Here is a 23,820-nt window from a genome sequence, read left to right as displayed (position 1 = left end):
TTCAGCAATAAAATGTTTCCTAGCTTATTACCAATGGAAAGATGCACATCAAGGCATTCTAATGCATAACCAGCTTCACCTTCATCAGATCTGATTTCACATCGTATTCCATTTCTTTCACTATCAAACAAGAGACAGCATCGCTGCTTATTGACTTGCCCATAACTGTATAGAATGAATTAACTTACGTTGGATAGTAAGTGATATCTGCTGTTTCTATAGATGCAAGCAGCCCAAGGAGGTGACCAACTTCAAGAATCACCATCCATGTATCCTCTAGTCCAAACCTCTTAGAATGTTATGGTTGTAATGTAAGAGCCAAGCAGATGTATTTTTAAAGAATGTAACATGATATTGCATGCAAACCCAACATAGTTTACACTAAGAAAGGTAAATAACATGGAAATGTCATGGGGCGGGAGGGTTAAGTCATGACTTATTTATATGTGGCAGTATGTTAATCATTTTCTATTGAAGAAAATGGATTGTGGGAAAAATAGTACGTTTTTATTGTAGGAGTTTTGTTATTCTTTATAAATGTCCTAAAAACTGGGGGGGCTATGACTGCAATGCAGGGTATGTTATTGGAATTCAGTTGTAATACTGGGGAAACCAGAGTTTAAAATCTCTGATTGTTAGGATGGTCAGTGTGGGTCTTCAGGATGAGGTTGGACAAGGTTTTGGTGGATTCTAGTATAAAATTTACTGTATTGTTCTGAGATGATATTGGTTTTACCTCAGAATTCCTAAGCGTGGATTATAACATTTTTTGAGAGGTGTAATATCTCAGTACTCCTGTGTGGCATGCAGAAAAATAAACATAGACTTTATCTACTAAGCAGAACAAGGATACCATATGGCAGAGCCCCTTGAAAAATGGAGCCTGCATTATTTATGTTTCTATCCTCCAAACTATCTGCAATCTTATGTGATATTTTTAAAATGCGGTACCAGGTCAAGTTATAGTACTGCAAACGGTTTCTGGTATGAATCAAATAAATAAATGATCAAACTAGAAACTCTATCACTTGCCATGTTTTCTTCTAGACAAACTTTCCAAACATCCCAGAACTGGAGTCACCCCTTAACTGTCTTACTGACTTTTCTTTCCACATTCTGCATGAGATGACCTGGTAGTTGCCAGTGCCTAGTGACAGCTTTCAGCTTGAACTGTACCACACCTGTATTATATCTTATTTGTCCTCTGAAATCCAGGTGCCAAAAGTTTGCACATTTCTCAGGTTTTCTGGGGTCATTGTTTATCATTTTAAATCTAGCTGCCAGTTCACCCATCTCCAAATATCCATCATACTGCAGTATGTAAGCTCCATATGTTTACATTTTTCCCTTGCTGTTTTATAATTGCGTAGTAATAGTACTTAATAGCTCGAGATAAGGTTCTCTAAGCCCATAAAGCTAATATTAAATAGAAATTTTTGTAATCTCATTTTCAGTGTTAATTATAAAGTTTAGTGCTTCAGTTCCATGAGAAATTAATTAACTATGTAAATCTGTCAGTGGTCAGCATTTTTATTTGATAACATCTTTTCAAAGTGACGTTAAAGAGGGCAACTGCAGTTTTACTACTAATTCTGTTTTCTATTACATCAGATACTGACCATTTTTTTCTGATCATAACTGACATGTTTTATTAAATACCTTCATTAATTTTTTTTTCATTCCTTAGTTACCAACTTAATCCAATTCTGGTCACTGGGGAACTGGAGAGTATCCTGGCATTCAGTAGGCACAAAGTAAAGAAACTAATGCTGGGAAGGGTGCCAAATTATTGCAGGACATATGTGCACATGGCATGTACATCTATAAGCAATTTGCAGGATCACTAATTCACCTTTGACAAGTCGTTGGGATATAGGAGGGCACCAGAGTGAACACCCATGCAGCCGCAGAGGAGATGGAGGAGAAATGCAGATTGTACACAGAAGGCCCTGACTTGAGGCATCATGTGCTGTAAAGGACAGCATTAAGGCCTGTGCTGTTGTGCTAACCAAAAGACCATGATACTCATTTTAAAAATTCTGTGTTGTTTGAGTACTAAGAGAGGTGCCTCTTCACTTTCTTTTATTGGTTCGCTCCAGGCAAAAAAAAAAAAAAATCTGTTGCACAACTGTTTCTAACAGTTATATGATAGCTGATTAAGCCAAAGTACTGGTAGGATAAATGAATTGTTCATTTACATAATTTACATTTACAAGTTGTAGGAATCGGTGATGCATATATTAAGCCTAGTTTTAGCTGATTATTTATTATTTTATTATTATTATTTTACATTTGTTGACCGGGCTAGTCTAACTGGATATATGTCCATTTTCAGTAGAGGGCCGAGGAGAAAAGCTCCGAGAAAAAATGTATTCTACATAGAGTCTACAGAAAATAGTGGCAAAAACATAATACAGTTACATAAGTATGAAACTGATTAGTAATATGTTTTAGCAACAATTTTTAAAGTTACAAATAGTAAAAAACATATTGGTTTTATCAAGTTGTATAAAAAAAAAAATAAACAAAAAAAAATTTACTGTACATGAGTTTATGCAGCACAGTAAAAAGGGAAAAAGAAAAAATTAAATTGAATCAAAAGAAAAAAAACATAAACTTTGCATTCTACTGTCACCTTTCAGCTTTTTAAATGAAATTGTAAAACTTTAAGAGTGTAAGTTAAGAGAGTGCAGATGTCAATGTTCTTCTTTTGGCTTTTCTCGGTTAGGGGTCGCCACAGCGGAACTCCGGTCCGCTAATGATTGGCAGGAGATTTTTATGGTGCCGAGGTGCCAGCTCGACGCCCAACTTTCAATGAAGGCACGCCCATTGACGCATGCCTTTCGAATGCCACTTGACCGTGGGGAGGACATGCAGACTCCACACACAAGGCGCTCCAGCCGAGAATCAAACGGGAGAACCTCTTGCTGTGAGGCGACAACACTACCGCTGCACCATCGCGGCTGCTAGAGTGCAGATGTCAATAATGGTATAAAAAGCAAAATTCCCTTTTATCTCCCACTCATGCTAGGGTTGGACTAGACTGGATTCCTGAAATGATAATTTCACAGTAGAGCTGACAGTACCCAAGGCCTACGGTAATGATGATGCTCTAGTCACCTTTCTTGGTAAGGAATGTTATAGTCAATGCTTTTGAAGGTCACAGATAGTTTAAATCTTTGGCCAGGATTATGAAATGGGTTACAGTTCCAGAAGGATTATCGTGTGGTAAACTTACTGATAAACATTTACAAAGTCAAGTGACTGAAAATGCTAGATAGCACAATTGCATAGCTGCTTGCAACCTTTGCCCAGTAACTTGAGATTTTTTTGCAGGTTAAACTCCATTCTCTTCTTACTTGTGTGTTCAGGAGGTGTGAGTTTTCTTTATTTCAGGAAGGTGCCCAGGTCACCACTTTGGGGCTTTTGCCATTTCTTCCAGAAAATTTACTGCATGGGGTTACTAACTACATCAGGAATGTAAAATTTTGAACACGTTCTATCACACAAACTTTTCTGAACACATTTTATCATATAAATTTCAGAGGCAGAATCTGAAACATTGGTACCAAAATGTCAGCTGTTTGTGCTTCCTCTCAGTTGAATGATGCACCACAAACTGCTATTCAATTCAGTGTTACCATACCTTCTCTAGTTAGGAATAAAACGTCTTTCGAAAAAGTGAACAGCATGGTATGTTGTCATACTTTGCCCATTTTCTGAATCCTTTCAAGTGACAGGTTCATTGTATAACCAGGCTCCTTCATTGCATCATTTGTTTTCAGACAGATGCAGACGTCAGCAAACAAAAGTCCAGTTTTCAAAAGAAAAAGCAGTCTGTGTGGTGTCTGAGTAAATGAAATAAGTGATAAAGAAACTGCATCACTTTTTGTGTTTTGCTGGAAGACATCCTAGAATTGCAGTCACCCCTTAACTGTCGTACTGACTTTCAATCTTATTTCCTTGTCGTACTTTGAAACGTATAGTTTAATGTTGTTTTGTAAGATCTAAATACTTGCTTAATCCAGTTCAAGTCACAGGGGTACTGAAGCCATTCCAGACATTCAGTGGGTGGAAAGAAAACATGCATGCACATGTGTCTTTGCGTGTGTGCGTATGCATGCGTGCATGCATCCTCTGATCTATCTATCCTAAATATGTAAGGAAAGCAAACTTTGTGCAGTCTGTAAGGAAGAAAGCTGAAACCTGTTATCCAGTGCATGAATACCACTTCCACATGTCTGGATAATAGGTAGTAGCAAGAATTCAGTCTTCAACTTGTTTCACCTCTGGTTACCGAACTGAACAGGACCTTGGGTCAGTAAGATGTTGGTCCTGGATTCAAGTTTTAGACAATGCTCAGTACTTTGTTACTCATTCCATCATGAGTTAAAAATACATGCTAATATATATATATATGTGTATGTGTGTGGGCATGTGACAGACAGAGGGACTGTATGTGTGATTTGAATTTTCTGATAAAATGTAGTTCTAGTAATTTGTAGATATAAATGAAATCTGCTTTATTAAGGATTCCTTAACACTTTAGCTACTTACAGAGTCTTACATAATAACATCAGCATGATATGTGCTGTTAAAAAAATATCTGGAACTGTCTGCTGCACTTATCTCTATGTTCCTTCAGCCTGCACGCATTCATTTGTATTCCATTCAGATATCTCTGTCCAGTTTTTTGAGGCAAGCCAGACTTATTCCCAAATACAAAAGAAATGTAAAACAAGCTATGCAAACAGATAAATATACAAAGTAGAAACATGAGACTTGATAACAGATAGCCTCGGCCTGACTAAAAAGATTTGTATCATAGTAAGAGGACAAAATATAAAATGACAAACTGAGTAGTTCAGAGAAGACATGGGAAAATATTAATTCCTAAAAATGGTGACAGCTGATCTAAGCAGCCTTTTCACGGAATGAGTGCCCATCTCCTTACTTAATGAATGACTGCTAACCCTTCTTAACTAGTTGCTTAGTTTCCTCTCCCTGTTTTAAGATCCTGTCTTACTTTTTCACATTTGGTGTGAGGGCATGACAGCAGAGCAATGGCACTTTTGTTTTTAATTTTGCTTATGTGACCCACCAAGAAATGTTATGTCTCTCTACAAAATCATTTTAAAGCGCACATAAAATACCTCATTACTATTACTTCATGAAGTTAAAATGTGGATTGCTTGAATCATAACTATTCAGATGTCAGAGTTAAGAATATGCACTATCATTTTACAGTGCAAAGTGCAGACTCATTATAAAAAGGAGTTTCAGGAAAAAACTAAATACAGTCACATACATAGTCTCAGCACATTTTGTATCCAAGACTTGTTTTAGTATAGAAATCTGGCAAACTTTTTTCAATATGAAATTTTATTTCCTAAAGCTAAGAAAAGTTGACAAAAGACAGATCGCTAAATGGTTCAACTTAATTTAAGAAGTTTATTGACTGGGGGGGATACAAATATATCCACCCAAATGCCAATAATGAGCAGGACACTTTGTACAAAACAGCTGCTAAAACCTAAACTTCTAAAGCAATAGATGGTGCAAAACAACATGCTACAAAATGTGAGAGACAAAGAAGTAAGCAGAAACATTTCTTTGTTAGAGCTCTAGTAAAACTGACACAACTTCATCTGGGGAAGTTAGATGGGACTCACCACACAGTAACAGCACACATAGTGCTCAGTGATGAGAGATCAGTCCAGGACATACATCATTAGAATCAGAGAATCACATAAATGCAGGAGGGATTGAACATTGTTTACCAAATGGCCAGGGGCAGAATAACACATTTTAAGAGATGAACCAAATGATGTTAGTGCTCAAGGAAGAGGAGGAGATTCAGATAGATACACACATGTAATCTGGGACAAAGTCAAGAACATAATTGGTTGTAAAGCTGACTATAATGTTGTAATGTCTGATGAGAGAAATTCCTCATAGGAATCCAAATACCTTTGTTTGAATGGCATTATATTTTGAACTTTAAACTGTTTGAAAAGAATGTAATGTAAAATTTGTTTACATGCACACTTAAATGTTTTCTTAATATTTGTAAGCTGGATAGGTATTCTAAATAAGGGTGTGTCATGATATCTCATACTTGCAAGACAGTAGCACATTGCTCTGCTGTAAGGTACAAAAGTCTCTGACCATCCCAGGTCATTAAGGCACCTAAATAAGGTGATATTAGCAGCAGCTTCCTAATTAATGCATAGCATACAGAGGGCATATAGGCCTTGGCCTACATTCTTATATCTTCCAGTATGTTCAACAGAGGCCACTTTGCTTCAAGTGTACCTATCCATGTATCTGTTCATCTGTCCATGCATTTTTGTGAACTACATGTCCTGGTGAGGGTTAGAGTGATATCAAGCTGAGCCCAACAGAGTTGATTTCCCTACTTAATGCAGTGGCCCTCAGCTTATCCTGTCGGATCCCCTGTGTTTCCGGTTAAGCTGGCAGTTATAATCTCTCCAGTAATTCTTGAGTCTGCTCTGGAGCCTTCTTTCAGTAGTGATGCTTTCTTTGCCTCCTGGTGTGCTCCGATATAAATTTGCCGATTGTCACGCCATCTACTTCGCAGACACCAGCACATTACTCCGGTGCACCCAGAAGGACAGTTCCTCAGATTTATACTCAGCTGGGACCAAGAGGACATTATCATCTGCAAACAACATATGTGCAACTATCACATCCCTGAACTGGCTCTCCGCTCATCTGCAGCTGAACCTTGATACTCTGCTCATGAAGATAAACTGCAGGAAGGGAGAAAAGGCATATCCTTGAAAGAGTGCTGTGCTTACCTTGAACATATTTCATTTAATAGCATGAATGAGGCCACAGCACATGTTCCAGGGACTGAATGAGATGCAGCATTAACTTTCTTCTACATGCTGCTGTACCATCTACCACAAAACATGCTGAGATACATAGTGGTATGCCTTCTCCATGCCCACAGCAGGCCATGTGCTGAGTAACCAAAGGAACTTTTGTTTTAACAATACTGCAAAATTAAATCACTAACAGCCACTTTCAGCAAACTTCAAAGAACATTTTTTGCAGGGAGACATGCTATGCTGCATGCTCCCATGTGGGGAGGAATACCTCTCACACCCTCTAAACTTATGTATGTTGACTGCATGGTTACATAAGAATGGAAAAAGTGCAAAGTCCATTATTGCTGACAGTGGCTTTCAGCACAATTACTTCACAGTACTGACACTTGTTAAAAGTACCTAAATAGACCTATTTGACTCCTCACACAACACACATGTAATACAGATTGCATTTCAGAACTCCGTGACCCTTCTAATACCCATGCAATGACAAAAGAGTTAGTCATCTTTTCAACAGTCAAGAATCTAAGACAGAATCTTTCTTTTCCTTAATCATGAGCTCTGCCATCAGATAAAACCTTACCAGCATCCTGGAATAGACTTTCCAGTGCAGGCTGAGCATGTTGCTATACTTGGAACATACCATTCTGTCTCACTTTTTTGGGTGTACCCCTTTCTCTCATTGCAAAAGTCATCTTGCTTCCTGTACTGTAAGATGTTGATTTTCTGTTTTTTTTTTTTTTTTTTTTTTGTTGAATTATAATATTACCTGCTTATTTTTTCACTCAAATATTTATGGGTAGGAATTCTCTTTTCTTGCTGGCCAAGGATGGGGTTTTATTGTTTTGCTGTGCTTGTGCTTAATATCATTGGTTCCCAGACTGCCTTCTGAATCTTAGAAATGGAAGATAACTTGGAAGTAATCTGTTCAACATTCCGTCCCTCTAAGTAGCATTCTGGAGCATTTTTCCAGCAGAAGTCACGTGGGACATACTGATACTCCCAGCTAAGTGAGCAGAGTAAGGGTCTTGAGGGTAGACACTTGTTCAGGGTTTAATTTTTCCTTGGTGGGCTGGAGAGTTGAACTGCACTGTGAAAACTGAATTTTTCATTTTAAAACTGCTTGAGGAATCAATGCTGTGGAGAAAATTAGATTGTTACTGCAAAAATTATGATGGGTACTAAGCCCATTAGATAAAACAGTTGATAGAATGCCTTTGTGGTTAAAAACTCTGCGTGGAGTCTGCTGTTCAATCCCAAGCTCTGGTCACAGTATTTGACATGTTTTGAGTCTCCTCCTGTCTTACAAGGCTCGGTTGGTTATTCTAAACCAACGCATGTACATATTACACCGACCATTGCCCTTTTTTCATAGGTCATGACTAAAAAGAGACTGTGATTCAGAAAAAGCTCCACGTGCTTGTGCAAAGTGCAGTGGTCAAAAACTGTAGTTTGTGCAAACAAATATGATTCAGAGACATGTTTAGCCACAGTAAGAAAGATCTCATTATCAGCTAATTTTCATGTCTTGGAATTTGGTGTAATCACTTGCAGTGCTAAACAGCACTTTTCAGTGGTAATTACCACTGGTGGCCCATGCATTCCACACATATGCAAACATTCATGCAGACACACACAGTCACTATACATGACATCCTAACAGCTCAGTCACATGCATGAACATACTCACCCATTCACTCATATTTACCCACACACACCTCTCAAGTGCCTCTGTTTTTTACAGAATATCCCCAACCTCTCTCTCTCTCTCTCTCTCTCTTTTTTTGCCATGTCTGTGGTACTACAACTCATTGTGGATTATGGTCAGCCAATAATTCAAGACCTTAAGAGTTTCATATTTCTTACTGTTCAAAAAATGTACTGTTGTTCCACTAATGTTTTTGTGACTTGTCCCCAGGGAGTTGAGAGGTATGGTAATCAGACCCCCCCCCCCACACACACACACTCTGAGTTACTCCCCTGCACAGACACTCAGTGTAAAGGAGACACCACCCCACATGATCAAACTCAAGGACACATTCACCCACCCATGCACACATCACAGAAACAAACTTTACTTATCACCAAACTAACCCCCCCCCCCTCCCACTCTGCAACCACACAGGTAGACACACACACTCACACACACTGTCCCAAGACTACTCATACCTCTGCAGATGCACACACACAAACACATCCCCCACAACTACATCTCTGCTAAACTCCTCAATATTTACCTGTAACATGGTCTCTGGTATAAAAGATATGGGGAATGTGGCATTCTGACTGTGTTAATTAACATAGCTGGCTGTGCTAATTTATATACCTGAGTAATTCTCTGAATTGCTTGGGTATGTAAATCTCTTCCACTGGTATTTCTAGGGAGAGCATATGATTAATGAGCATTGGCCACTTTCTTGGAATGCCTCATTAGCACTTAACATAGTGGTGTAGACAGCCCACTGGGGTGATTCTACTGACCATCTGCAATCACAACAGTGGGCCTGTTTAGGAAACAGAAAGGGCATCCAACAGTGGGTTTTCACCTGTGTTAGGTTCTACTGCTGGTGTTAGCCACTTCTGAATCTTAGCCCGAGTTCCAAGATAAACTAGTTCATTTATCTGGTGACAAATAAGTAAAATGAATACAGCTGTACTCTCCTTGATTGGTCACCTCAAAACTTTAGTTAAGTGACAGTGCCAGGACAAGTTTAATGACGATATGCATAAATCTCAGAAGTGTTGCTCTCAACTTCATTGTTCAGAAATTAGGGACAAAGCAAAAAATAATAGGGAACAAAAAACGCAAAATCAGGGACATTTTTTTCTAAATATTACTCTAATTTGCTTAGAAAGTTAATAGAGCAATGATTTTTGCATCAACATGCATTTACTAAAGAATAAGGCGTATTTAACACTAATGTTTGTCATTATTGATTGACTGTAGTCCTTAGTGATTTACCAGAAAAGCAAACATTTTACAAGGGACAGGGCAAACACTATGAAGCAAAATTAAGTACATTTGACAAAATCAGAGACAACTGAGAGCTTTGCTCAAAGGCAAGGACTCCAACATTCATGGTTTGTATACACAATTTGGTACTCTGAAAAAGCGTCACAGATAACTGTCTTGAGTCACTTTCTTCTTAATTTGTGCCATATAATACTGTTCATGTAAAAAGTCACAGCTGGAAGAATTTTACAGATAAGGTTATCTTCTTTGTTCTAGGAAAAAAAATACTTTAACCTATTTTTTTCTGTGTTAGGCTTTTTCACTTGAAAGCTACTTTACAGTCTTTTTAGCCACTTAAATATGAACAAATCTCACTTGACTAAGCTACCAGTTAACATGATTTAATCTACAACAGACTGTGGGGCTTTGCACCCGGTCCCTGTTCCATATATGCAAGTGTGATAGTACATTGCTTTGAATACTGCAACTATTTTAAGTGACTTTTTAATAAACCACCATCCTTTCTTAAGTAACGCTGTATGAGTATTTGCAGTCACCTGAATGCCCACCAAAATGTGCAACTCTAAGGATAATGCTTAACCATCTCACGTAATAGATGGCACCTTAGATGTACTTCATTAAGTTCCACCCCACCTCTTGCTGCAATATAATGCTATTTCAAGTAACTGTTGTTTACCTCAGTACTTGATGGTGGAATGTAATCATTGGCTCCTGAGATGTAGTTTGAGTCAGAAAGTGTCTCAACAACATGAACAGAAAAACCCAGCAAACAATAGAGAAGAAAAAAATGAGTCACTCTGCTGGCAAGTAAATGCCATTAAGGCAACATGAGCAAGCCAATACACTTGGTAAGCATAGGCATAGGTGACTCCATAATGAGACACACAGATGAACCACTCACGAGGCTGGGCAAAGAAAGTGTGAAAGTAAGCTGTCTTTTGGGTGCCGGGATTCACCATGACGCAAGAACCCTCAAGTCCCTTCACCCCAGGTACACATATGATACGGTCATTGTGCACATGGGATTATATGACTTCAGACACACTTCCTTAGATCACATAACCACTGACATGCCAGAGCTCTCTGTGGTTGATAGGAAATTAGTCTTGAGAAACATCCTACCCTCACCAAGAATGATGTTGCAATACAAACATAAAATAATCAACTTCAACAACTGGCTTGGTTATTGGCAATATTCCTAGGGTGATCAATACACACCCCTTGGGATGAGATGATTGATGGTTCTGTCTATTTTGCCATAGATGTCCTGCATCTTCCTCATGGTTTTCTTATACTGGCCATAACCTCCTCAATGTTTATAGTGTCTTTTTTAGGCAAGGTCACTGTCCTCAAACTACTAATATAGTCAGACAAAATCAAGACTATATAAAATAGTGCTACTCAATGTTAGAAGCTTGGATAAGAAGATACACACCCTACAAGCCTTCCTGACCCACAAAAATATAGATTCATAGGATTTGCAAGACAGTTTAGTGTCATGATCATTAATGCCTTGCCAATACCCACCCTCAAACTGTGCACCCCCCCCCCTTGAGAGGTAATTGGGAGCATATTTTCTGGGAGTGTGGTCATTTGGCTGACTTTAAGTGTTCCCGCTGGGATGCACTGTCAGAGATGCTGTGTAGCCAGATTGGTGTGACAAGGGAGATGATTTTTCTGAGCTATGAGACAGAATCGTAATTGCCTAGACATAGTAAGGTCTTGCTGTGTCTAATTATGGTGGCTGCCAAAAAATCAATTACTAGAAAATGGAAATCAAAATCTAAACCAACTATACTAGAACTAGTGAATATAGTGACAGAGATAAAACAACTGGAACTTGAGATCTTTAGAAAAGGGTAGGAGCAAACTACATAGGAAAAAAATAAGAATTGTTGGAAATACATTCAGGGGAGGAATGAGGTTTAAAATAAGGCAGGACTTAAATAAGCTTTGTAATGTTTGACTGAAGATGATTGGGTAGATTATAATTGATGTATAATGTTTGCATCTGGGAGTGTGTCAGTGGATTTGCTTCATTATGTCTACATACTACATTATTGAAACTCATTTTGTCGACACCATAACATCGAAAACTGACTTATTTGAACTCCCGGAACAGTGAAAATGGCTTCCAGGAATGTAACCACTTGGCCACCATTGAAAACAAGTAAAATGAAGCACACAAAACCCACCAAAGTCAGGGGCTTTGACCCATACACCCCCGATGTGGGGGGCTGTGCTCCTTACACCCTCCTAACTAAATATACCAAATCCGAGATCACACTAATTTTTGGGAAACAAAAACTGAGGGTAATGCTACTCAGCGATAGAAGTCTAAACCTCAAAATGCACTCACGCGAGGCACTCCTTAAAATGGAGAACATCGATATCTGTGCTGTGACTGAAACCTGGTTCAAGGCTCTGGAGAGCACCCCTGCATTACCAGCCTGTAACTCATACTATACCTTTTAAACATCTAACCAGAACCGGAACATCAAAGGTGGAGGTGTATCCATATTCATTAAGGATATCCACACCTCCAGGCTAATTGCTCAACATAATGCATCCAAAATTACCGAAGTGCAACGAACTCTGGGCAAAACTGCATTCCAAATTGTAACCTACTACAGATCCCCCACCATGCCCCAGGACTCCCACTCCTCTTTTCTTGATATACTGGAAAATATTAGGGTCCAACCAAACACCCTAATAATGGGCAATTTCAACTACCCCACCGTTAACAGGGAAAGCTACTCGTGTACCAACTCCTTTGCTCAACGCTTTCTAGAATTCATAAACTCCAATGCCCTGGATGAACTTATCCACACCCCCACCAGGGGCAACAGTATCTTAGACCTAGTCATTACCAACATGAGTGACTGGTGTTCCACACCTGAAGTCAACTCCTCGTTGGTCAGATCCGACCATAAGCTAATTACCATAGATATCCACATCCCGTCCCCACCCCCATTAAGGAAACCACTGAAAAAAAATTTCTCCAAAGCTAACTTCATGCTTCTTAAGACAGAAGTGGAAAACTTCACGACATCCATGCAGATGGGCAATGCAGTTATGACTGCAGAATCCTACACAAATGCACTCCATAAGCACTTACATAAGTTCATGGATCGTGCTATCCCTAACAGAACCAAGACGCTATCCTCCAAAAAAAGGAAGCCAATCTGGTGGTCCCTGCTATAAACAAACTCTACAACAGAAGGAAGAAACTGTTGCAGAAAAGAGTAAAATCCCATGAGTGGAGGAGCTCCCTGGTCACCCTCAGTAAGAAACTGAGATCCCTTATAAAATCCTCCAAAGCTAGCTATGAAAACAAGATTGCCACTGCTTCTAAGGACAACCACAAAGCATTCTATAGCTATGTCAAGAATCTCAATGGCAAGACACAGGTCTGCTCTGAGTTATAGCACAATGGCACAAAAATTACTGACCCAACTGATATTGCCAACATCCTGGCTGATAGGTTCAGTGCTACCTTTACCCCCCCCCCCCCTCTCACCCCCTAAAGGTCCCATATCTATACTGGAAGAATGCAGAGCCCCTGCAATCACAACTGTGCAGGTAAAAACTGCACTCACCAAAGCCAAGAACACAGCTTCCATGGGACCGCACAACATCCCAGTCTGCATTCTACATTAACTTCAGAATGAACTGGCCCCCCACCTAAGCACCATGTTCAATCATAGCCTCACGTCAGGCTGTGTACCCACTGAATTGTGCACAGCAACAGTTATACCACTCCACAAACGGGGAACCACCACAGACCCTGGGAACTATCGCCCTATGACATAGGTAACCTCCAAACTCTGGACCCCACCCAGTTTGGGTTTGTGAAGGGCAGATCATGCTTCCTGAGCCTGATTGACTTCTTTGAAATAGTCACCAAAAGCCATAGATGACGGTAAGACAGTTCACACAGCCTATCTTGACCTCGCCAAGACTTTCGACACCATCCCCCATTCTGAAATTATAGATAAACTCACTAAACTAGGTATAAATCCATACATCACAAGATGGGTTGCCAACTGGTTCACCGACAGAACCCACACTGTAAAAGTTGCAGACTCCAAATCTGACTTCAAACCAGTAACAAGTGGACTACCATAGGGTTCATTCCTGGGTCCTCTCCTGTTTGGTATCTACTTCTCTGAAGTAAGGGCAAACACAGAGGGCCTCTGGCTGATGGAGTTCACAGATGACTGCAAACTGGGTGCCATAGTCGAATCCCCAGATGACCTGGACATCCTACAGAAGGGCCTCATTGAGACAGATGCCTGGTGCCAGAGCCATTGCCTCAAGCTAAATGCCAAAATGTGCATTGTCATCCCCTTTTGTAAAAATTCTGTTCCCATGAACTACCATATAGGTGGCAGTCCAGTTAATGCTGAAGGTGTGATAAGAGACCTTCGGACTCAGGTGGACAGTAGTCTCTCTTTTTATAATCAAATCACCACAGTAGTCAGGAAATCCTTCTACGTGGCACACCTCATCACGAAAGGGTTCTCATCCAGGAAAAAGAGGTCATTGTTCCCCCTCTACTCAGCTCTCATTAGACCCATTATTGAGTACAATGCCCCTTTTGGAATGTACCTCACAAGACATCTGCAACAGCTGGAAAGGCCACAGAAGTACCCCAGAAAGAGGATTATGGGCCTCAAACAGATGTCATACGCTGACCGTCTCAAAAAACTCCAGCTTTACTCCGTAGCATATTGCCTACTCCGAGGAGTTCTCTGCCAAACATATACAAAGCTATGTCAAATCCAGAGCTGTTGGACAAGCTACACCTAAAGAAATCCCAATCCCTCTGGGATACACGCTCTAGGGACCTAAACCTTGTCACCACAATAAATAGAACATGCTGGAGGGATAGAGTCCTGTCCCAGAGACTTCCCATACTCTGGAACAAGCTACCTATCTATGTCAAGCAAAGTTCCTCATTAGCACTCTTCAAGAAAAATTTTGATGAATGGATGGGAATTAGGAAATTCATCCCAGGGATCACTTCTGTGGCTTTGCTCGACAGGGGCACAGGAAAATAACTTTCTAGGGTGCCGAAAGCCAGGGAATCTTGTTGGCTAGGCTTACATAGGCCCTAGGGCCGATAGCCTAGTACCTACCTATGAAAAGGGCAAAGTTTTCCATGGTTGGCAAGTGGTTACATTTCTGTCAGCTGATTTTTGCTGTTCCAGGAGTTTGAGTAAGTCAGCTTTCGATATTATGGTGTTGACAAAATGAGATTCGATAATATGGTACGTCGACATAATGAAGTAGAACCATGTCAGTATGGTTTGTGATGTAAAATGCTTGCAACTAGGATTGTGTCAGTGTGGTTTATTTTCATTTATATAACTGTATGATTGCCTATGTCATAAGTGATGGTTTAATAAAGATGCTTCTTGTTTAAAAAAAGGGCAGGAATTTAATAATTTATATAATGTTGCTTAGGTTATATGATATATAATAATATATGTGAAGTATAGTGTATGTAAACACGAACTTGTTAATACAGTTGATTACTTTTATATAAATGTAAATTTGCCTATGTCACAAGTGACTATTCAATAAAAGTGTTTAAAAAGAAAAAAAAAACTTTACCCCCTTTGTCAAAGGAGACTAGGTTAGACAGTCCAAGGGTAAATTTGTGGGTAGCCATCCGATTATCCAGGTTGTATTTAAAGGATGATAATTTGTCACTGCAATGGAAGTTTATTCCAGAGATAAAGTAGGCACTGTGTAATGAATCTGTGTCTCCATGGTGTTTTGTTTGTCTGCTGGTAAAGATTTGGTTCCAATATTTGCGGTGTTATTAAACTTGCAGAGATATGTAAGATCAAGTACAAAATGGTCTTTATTGGCATGGTAAGTGAGGCACAGAGTGCACCTCAAGAGTTCATAAGATATTGAGTAAAGGAATAGGGTTTCTAGCCTTTCTTGGTAGATTGGAATCTTTAAGCCCATCATCTTCTTGGTTAGGAACCTTTGGGGCTTCTGTAGTTGTTGAATCCAATAACCTGGTGTGGGAATAGAACCCATAGTCATCTAAATTTTCAGCATCAAAGGCAAGCATTCTACCTATTGAACCACTAACACTGATTTCCTTACTGTAGGTGCAAAATAGGAATTGTAGGGTGAGCTGTATTGATTGTAAGGCTGGGGAAAGCAATTGACGCTCACGTTTTAAAAACTTTTAAAAGTCAAGTACCACAACAATGGGGAAGAAGAGGCAATGAGAATCTTGGAAATTACATAGAAGGATAAGCAGCCCTATTCAGGCATAATATTATTTGTATTGTATAGGCAGCATAATGCTGCTTTAATTATATGTCGTACTTTGAAACAAAATAGACACTCCCATACAAAAACCTTGTGCATGTATCCCCTAGTCCAGGAAATACTATATCACCTCACCCAAAAGTGACCTAATAATTCCCAGTCTCTAATATTGCCTGGCTGCTCTTGAAAATGTTCCTTTGTTCATTGACACTTCATTGAAACATTATTCCAGAAGGATGGATAGCCAGGATAGATATGCCAGGAGGACCTATCTTATTCCATACCTCTGTTATACATGTTTGGCTATTGTAAGAATACTTCAAAACAACCTGTCCTGAAAGAAAATAATTTGCTCTGACAGAGAGACTAAGCAACCTTAATGCAGCACTCAGACTGACACCATCTCACATTTCCAAACAGTAACGCATTCTCTCAGACTTTCTCCAAAAAGGGTCTCATTTTGGGGAGTCAGCAAAGACACGTTGCTAGTGTCCTCCCATTTCATATGTACACCACCATCATTGACCAGAAGCCCCAACATTAATATAGGCAAATTATCTGGGCAGGGGTGTGGAAGAAGAAATGAACCATTCAGCAGGTGATGGGCCTCACTGAGGATGTTGAGGGGGTCACCAGTGGTGCCATTAACAAAATGTCTCAACCTGGAAGAACACATTTTTCTTCACAAAGAGCCAATACCCTTAGCCAGTAGTATGTGGGAAGTGGACGCAAAGTACTTCTTAACAGATCTGAAGTACTCTACAGTAGTTTTCATTATAGTCACCCCAGGGATCAGTTGACTCCAGATACATACCACGGGGCCCATGACATGACCACCGAGACTCCTAAAGCCTGATATAGTTTCCTTATATCTCTAATAACAGATGCTACACTATTAAAGCCTGAATCTTCAGGTTAGAAATACACTAATACTCATGATTTCCTTCTCTTACATATTAAACCATTTCTTCAAAACTGGCTTTTTATGTTTTAAGTGAGTTTATTATATTCCTCCCATGAGACATATTTCACTTCTGTTCTTTCTTTAGCTTACAAATCATCATGATTACAGATGCATATCACATTACTTTTGCTATCAAGTTTTGATACTGTCTACTGCTTACTGATGTTATTACATTTCTACTGATAATGTCTTGCTTCAGTAATGTTATCTAATATGCACCAATGTCAGTTTCTAGAACTTACCACATTTTATATCTTAGTGATATTTTGTGTTGATTCAATTTCAACGAATTTCAGTATTTTTGTACGTATTTCTTTAGACCTTGTTTAAACTTTTTTATATTGTATTTTCACTGAAAATGGGCATTGTACTTAGTCAGACTTTCCCGGTAAACAAAAGCAAATCAGTCAATAAATAAATAAAGGCTGTTCAGTCATCTTGTATGTCCTTAAAGAGGGGCATAGCCTCCTAAAATGCCATTGACCTACCTCTCAACTGTCCAGATTTTCTCAGAATGTACAGATTTTTATGTCATATTTGTAGTCTGTTTCTCATAAAACCCATGGTCTTCTGGCAAATCAATGAAGACTGAAGTCACTAAACAATGACACACATTGTTTCAAACTTTATATCCTTCAAAAAATGCATGCTAACACAAAACCTTTTGTTATAATAACTTTCTAAGTTTATAAGAGTGATGTTTAAATTTTGTGCATCTTTTTTGTCCTCTCATTATTTTTGGCTTTGTCCAGATTTCTTGCACTTAGAGGTTGAGATGTATGGCTCTGAAAAGTTATGAACTCTGCTGGTGAAAAAATGTAAACATAGAGAAAATTGACAGATTTGGTGTTGTGGCCCTGAGTAAGACAGAGGAAGAAAATGATTAACTTGGGGATGTTAATCGTGGCTAAGCGGAATCATGCTGTCTAATGTGGCAGGGTAGTAGGGAATGTCATTGGAGTACTGGGGAACAGAGTGCAGTGTGTGAATTCTATGGATGCTGAGGTCATCCTTCCATTATTCCACTAGTACAGACACACCTGGACTGTCATGTACATTTCTGGAAGGCAAATAAACGGCTGTTAGAAAACATGGATATCATTTACTCATGGACATAAAACTCACACTTAACAGTCCTTCTCTACAACCGTTGTTTAGCACTAGAGCATTTCCTTGTTGGGAGTTGTCACAAACTTCTTCTTTCTTCAGTGTCTGCATACATGCTTGTCAGCTCTTATTCTTATGAACAGGGCTTGCATTCTTTTTATACCTCAAGCAACAATTGCCTTCTTTTCAGCTAACGTAGCACCTGTGCAAGGTAAAGATACTTTTCTGGATTTAATATACATTGAAGCTAATCCTAAATGCATTTTGGTATTTGTTCATAGGTAGGTACTAGGCTAGCGGCCCTGGGGCCTATATAAGCCTAGCCAAAAAGGTTTCCTGGCTTTCACCACCCAAATAAATTATTTTCCTGTGCCCCTGTCAATTAGTGCCGCATAAGTGATCCCCGGGGTGAATTTTCTATTTCCCATCCAGTCAAGATTTTTCTTAAAGAGGGCCAATGAGGAGCTTTGCTTGACATAAATGGGTAGTTTGTTCCAGAGTATGGGAAGTCTCTGAGACAGAAATCTATCCCTCCAGCATGTTCTGTTTATTGTGGTGACAAGGTTTAGGTCCCTGGAGTGTGTGGTTCAGAGAGATTGGGATTTCTTTAAGTGTAGGATGTCCAACAGCTCTGGGTTTGACATAGCTTTGTATGTTAGGCAGAGATTGCTTCTGAGTAGGCGATTTGCGATGGAGTAGAGCTGGAGTTTTTTGAGACGGTCTGTGTACGGCATCTGTTTGAGGCTGGTAATCCTCTTAGTGAGGTATTTCTGTGGCCTTTCCAATTGTTGTAGGTGTTTTGTGAGATACATGCCAAATGGGGCATTGTACTCTATAATGGGTCTGATGAGGGATGAGTAGAGAGGAACAATGACCTCCTTTTTTTTAGAGGAGAACCCTTTTGTGATGAGGTGTGCCACATAGAAGGATTTCCTGACTACTGTGGTGATGTGGTTATCAAAGGAGAGACTACTGTCCATCTGTGTCCCGAGGTCTCTTATCATGCTTTCAGTGTTTAGTGAGCTACCGCCCATGTGGTAGTTCATGGGTACTGAGTTTTTCCCAAAGGGGATGACAGTGCACTTCTTGGCATTAAGCTTGAGCCCATGACTTTGACACCAAGCATCTGTCTCTGTGAGGCCCTTTTGTAGAATGTCTACATCATTAGGTGATTCTATTATAGCTCCCAGTTTGCCGTCATCTGCGAACTTTGTTAGTCAAAGACCTTCTGTGTTGGCCTGCACTTCAGAGAAGTAGATGCTGAACAGGAGAGGACCCAGGACCGAACTCTGTGGCACTCCACTCGTCACTGGTGTGAAGTCAGACCTGGAGTCGGCTACTTTTACTGTGTGGGTTCTGTCAGTGAACCAGTTGGCCACCCATCTTGTGACATAGGGATTTATGCCCAGTTTAGTGAGTTTATCTATAATTCCAGAATAGGGGATGGTATTGAAAGCTTTGGTGAGGTCAAGATAGGCTGTGTGCATTACCTTGCCCTCATCTACGGCTCTAGTGACTGCTTCAAAGAAGTCAGTCAGGTTTAGTAGACATGATCTACCTTTTACAAACCCAAACTGAGTGGGGTCCAGGGTTTGCAGGTTACCCATGTCTTTGTTTATAAGCTCCAAGATGATACGTTCCATGGCTTTGCAGACCAGGCTTGTCAGGCTAATGGGGCGGTAGTTTCCAGGGACTGTGGTGGCACCTCCTTTGTGGAGTGGGATAACCATTGCTGTGCACCATTCAGTAGGCACATAGCCTGAGGTGAGGCTATGATTGAACATGGTACTTAGGTGGGGTGCAAGTTTGTTCTGTAGCTCGTGCAGAAAGCTGCCTGGGATATTGTCTGGTCCCATGGATGCTGTGTTCTTGGCTTTGGAGAGTGCGGTCTTTACTTGTTCATCCATGATTACAGGGGCTTTGCATTCTTTCAGTATTAAGATGGGCCCTTTGGAGGGTGAGAGGGGGGTAAAGTTAGCACTGAACCTGTCTGCCAGGATGTTGGCAATATCAATTGGTTCTGTATATTTAGGGCCATTGTGCTGTAGCTCAGAGCAGATCTGACTGTTGCCATTGAGATTCTTGGCATAATTGTAGAATGCTTTGTTGTTGTCTTTGGAATCAGTGGTGATTTTATTTTCATAACTGGCTTTGGAGGATTTTATGAGGGATCTCAGCTTCTTACTGAGGCTGACCAGGGAATTCCTCCAATCCTGGGATTTTACAGCTTCTTCCTTCTGTTGTAGAGTTTGTTTATGGCAGGGGACCACCAGATTGGCTTCCTTTTTTTTTTGGAGGATAACATCTTGGTTCTGTTGGGGATGGCACAATCCATGCACTTGCGTATGTGCTTATACAGTGCATTTGTGTAAGATTCAGCAGTCGTACCTCTATTTTCCGTCTGCATGGGTGTCGTGAAGTTTGCCACTTCTGTCTTAAGAAGCATGAAGCTGGCTTTGGAGTAGTTTTTGATGGTGGTTTCCTTAATGGTGGGTGGGGGTGGGGTGGGATATGGATGTGTAGGGTGATTAGCTTGTGGTCGGATCTGAGAAAGCGAGGAGCTGACCTCTGGCGTGGAACACCGGTTACCCATATTGGTAATGACCAGGTCCAGGATATTGCTGCCCCTGGTGGGGTGTGGAAAAGCTGATCCAAAGCGTTGGAATTTATGAATTCCAGAAAATGTTGAGTGAATGAGTTGGTACATGAGTAGTTTTCCCAGTTGATGGTGGGGGTAGTTGAAATCACCCATAATTAAGTTAATGGGTTGTACCTTAATGTTTTCCAGTATCTTAAGAAATGAAGAGTGGGAATCCTGGGGCATGGTGGGGGATCTATAACAAGCTAAAACCTGGATTGCAGTCTTGCCCAGTGTTCGTTCCACTTGGATAATTTTGGATGCATTATGTTGAGCAACTAGCCTGGAGGTGTAGATATCCTTAATGAATATGGACATGCCTCCACCTTTAGTGTTTTGGTCCAGGTTAGGTGGCCGAATGGTGTGGTATGAATTATAGCCTGGTAATGCAGGGGTGATGTCTGGAGCCTTGAACCAGGTCTCCTCTGTCACTGCACAGATGTCAATGTTCTCCATTTTGAGGAGTGCCTCAAGTGAGTGCATTTTGAAGTTTAGACTTCTAGCATTGAGCAGCACTACCTTCAGAGTTTGCTTGCTTGTACCTGTTACGGTGGTGAATTTAGCATTTGAACTTTGCCTAAAAAAGGCACTATAGGGGTGGCAAGAGCCTTAGCCAGTATCTGAAATCCCAAGGGCGACAGGTGCAGGCCATCTCTGGCAAAGCATCGTGGTCTGTCGACCATGTCGTCCCAGGCAGACAGATACTGGATCTCCTTAGAATGACACCAGAAGCTTAGCCAATTGTTGAAGTCAATCATTTTGCCCTTGTACTGTGGTATCATTCTGGGCGATGGCAGGATGCTACTCAGGGCTGGGGTCATACCTGCCTGGGCTACAAGATCCGAGAGCTCCTCCAAGACTCTTTTCATATAGTCCAGGGAGGTACGTCTCAGGTCATTCACACCAACACGGACAATGACAGAGTTGTATTTGTACTTGTTGTGGAGTGACCTGAGTACGTGTGTTATGTGGCGGATCCTGGCACCCGACAGGCAGCTGACAGTAACTTTTTCCTTGTTTAGCCTGGTGAGTGGGACATCAGTGTGCATGACTATAGAGTCACCTATGACTAGTGTGTTATAAAAGGTAATGTTAGGTTGACTTGAATTCAGTCCTCTGCCCATCCTGTCCAGGCATGTGTCCCTAAGGTTCTGTCCTCAGGCAACTGCATTTCAGTATCTATATTAACTATTTTTATGTCCCCAAAACATTAGGAATATCCTCCTTTATATTAATGATATTCTTATTTGGAAATCGACCAATTCTCCAGAAACCACATGTTACTCTCTCGTTTCTGTGTTAGACCAATTTCATCATGATTGCGAATCCAAGCGGCTCAAAGTTAATCCATCAAAAACAATGCAGTGGTCTTTGGAGCTCATAAGCATCTTCACAAGTACAGTGACAACTGGAACCTCACCAGTCCTGATGGAAGCCGACTTGAACTGCTGCAATCTATAAAATATATTCGGATCTGGTATGATCCAGCTCTTATCTTCCACTGGCATTAACATTTTATGTGGCTGAGCAATTTTCTGAGTTATTTTACTGAACAAATTAAGAGATGCTGGCTTTTTTGTGGGAGACCATATAGCTAATTAGCATTATCATGCAGTTTAGGCCTGGGAGACTGCCATCTGCACGTAGGCCAACATGAACAGAAAGCCTCATCTGTACAATGGTCTAAGAATTGGAAAGGTTTACCGGGAGGGGGAAACTGCCATGCAAAGACTTCCCCCTTGCAGTAAACCATTCTAAATCCCACCAATGTATATTATATACTTTTAGTGTAACTGTGACTAGGATGTGACTGAAAAGGAGCCCATGTGGCCCAGTTACTTACCTGCAAATAACATAATTACATTTTTTTTATCAAATTCCTTACTCTTTCTATGAAGACAAGCAATTATATTCTTAAGCATATATTCTGGATCAGCAAAATATGCTAAATCAATTTACAGATAACATTACAAAAAGAGAAGGACTTACTATTATTTGTAAAGTGTTTCTATCATATTCAAATACACGAATTCCAGGGTTGTTGGCTCCATTTTCCACACCTGGTAAGGTTGTTTTCCACGGAGTTATTCCTGGTGCAATGAACATGCAACCAATGGCAGAACCTTTATTAAAGATGAAAGGGTTATGAGACAAAGATACATGTGCAGTACATAATTTTGTTCATGTTTCAGATACTGAATCAGTTATGCAAGAACCAGCAACTGAACAGAAATAACCTGAGAGCAGTTCTAACTTTTAACTGTATATGTTATTTTTTTCCATATTCAAATGTAAGCAATGAAGCTGACTTTTTTTAGTCTGATGAAGCGGATGGTAGATCCGCGAAAGCGCTTACTAATTTAATAAACTCCACTAACTGATATATTTGCTTTTCTACTGGTTTTGACCTCCATTGGTCTTACATTTCATGAATCTTGTGTTTGTGAACTTTGGACTAATTTCATGACCAAGCCAAACTTTGTTTGCTGTTGGATTAGCTGCTGAATGATACTTTATGCTGCTGCTGTTTCGTTTGGATTACTTACATGACCACGCCTATCATGCTTGTTGATGGACTAAATTTCTAACGACACACAACTTTGTCGCTGTGCCTCCCTCAGCAGAAGTTTTCTGAGTTGTGCCTTCACATTTCGCTTTGCTGACTCATTTTGGTGTTCTGGTGGTTTTCAGCGTATTTTTTGGAAGCTGACTTGTACTTACTTGTCTAGACCTAATCTAAGCCTTGCTTTCCTCAATTGGTCACTGGTGTCCTACCCATAACTGATTTTCCATCTAATACCCCCTACTAGCAGAAGGGGTCCGGATGGAGAGATGAAAAGTCAGCAAGCAAAGGAGAGGAGTAGTAGTGCTGAAATCGAATTCATCCTCAAGTCTTGGTGAGTACCTTCGCGAGGTGGACCCTGTTTTTCACAAAATCTCACCAAGGCGAAACTGATATATAGACTGTATTTATATAGCATATATC

The 23,820-nt window shown here is 40.2% G+C and overlaps 1 protein-coding gene across 1 annotated transcript in view; it reads right to left on the bottom strand.

The window, feature by feature from the left end:
- SMPDL3B (sphingomyelin phosphodiesterase acid like 3B) overlaps positions 1-23,820 on the bottom strand; it is a 459,824-nt gene that overhangs the window by 83,445 nt on the left and 352,559 nt on the right. The window contains exon 7 of the mRNA XM_044060102.1: positions 22,824-22,957. Within this exon, the coding sequence (XP_043916037.1) occupies positions 22,824-22,957 (134 nt within the window). The remainder of the gene's footprint in view (positions 1-22,823; positions 22,958-23,820) is intronic.

This window comes from Protopterus annectens, chromosome 1.part2 (assembly GCF_019279795.1).
Source record: "Protopterus annectens isolate FY-2018-M chromosome 1.part2, PAN1.0, whole genome shotgun sequence".
NCBI classification, from domain to species: Eukaryota; Metazoa; Chordata; order Ceratodontiformes; family Protopteridae; genus Protopterus; species Protopterus annectens.
Note: the sequence above shows the minus strand (reverse complement) of the source record. Positions and strands in the feature narration are given on the sequence as shown.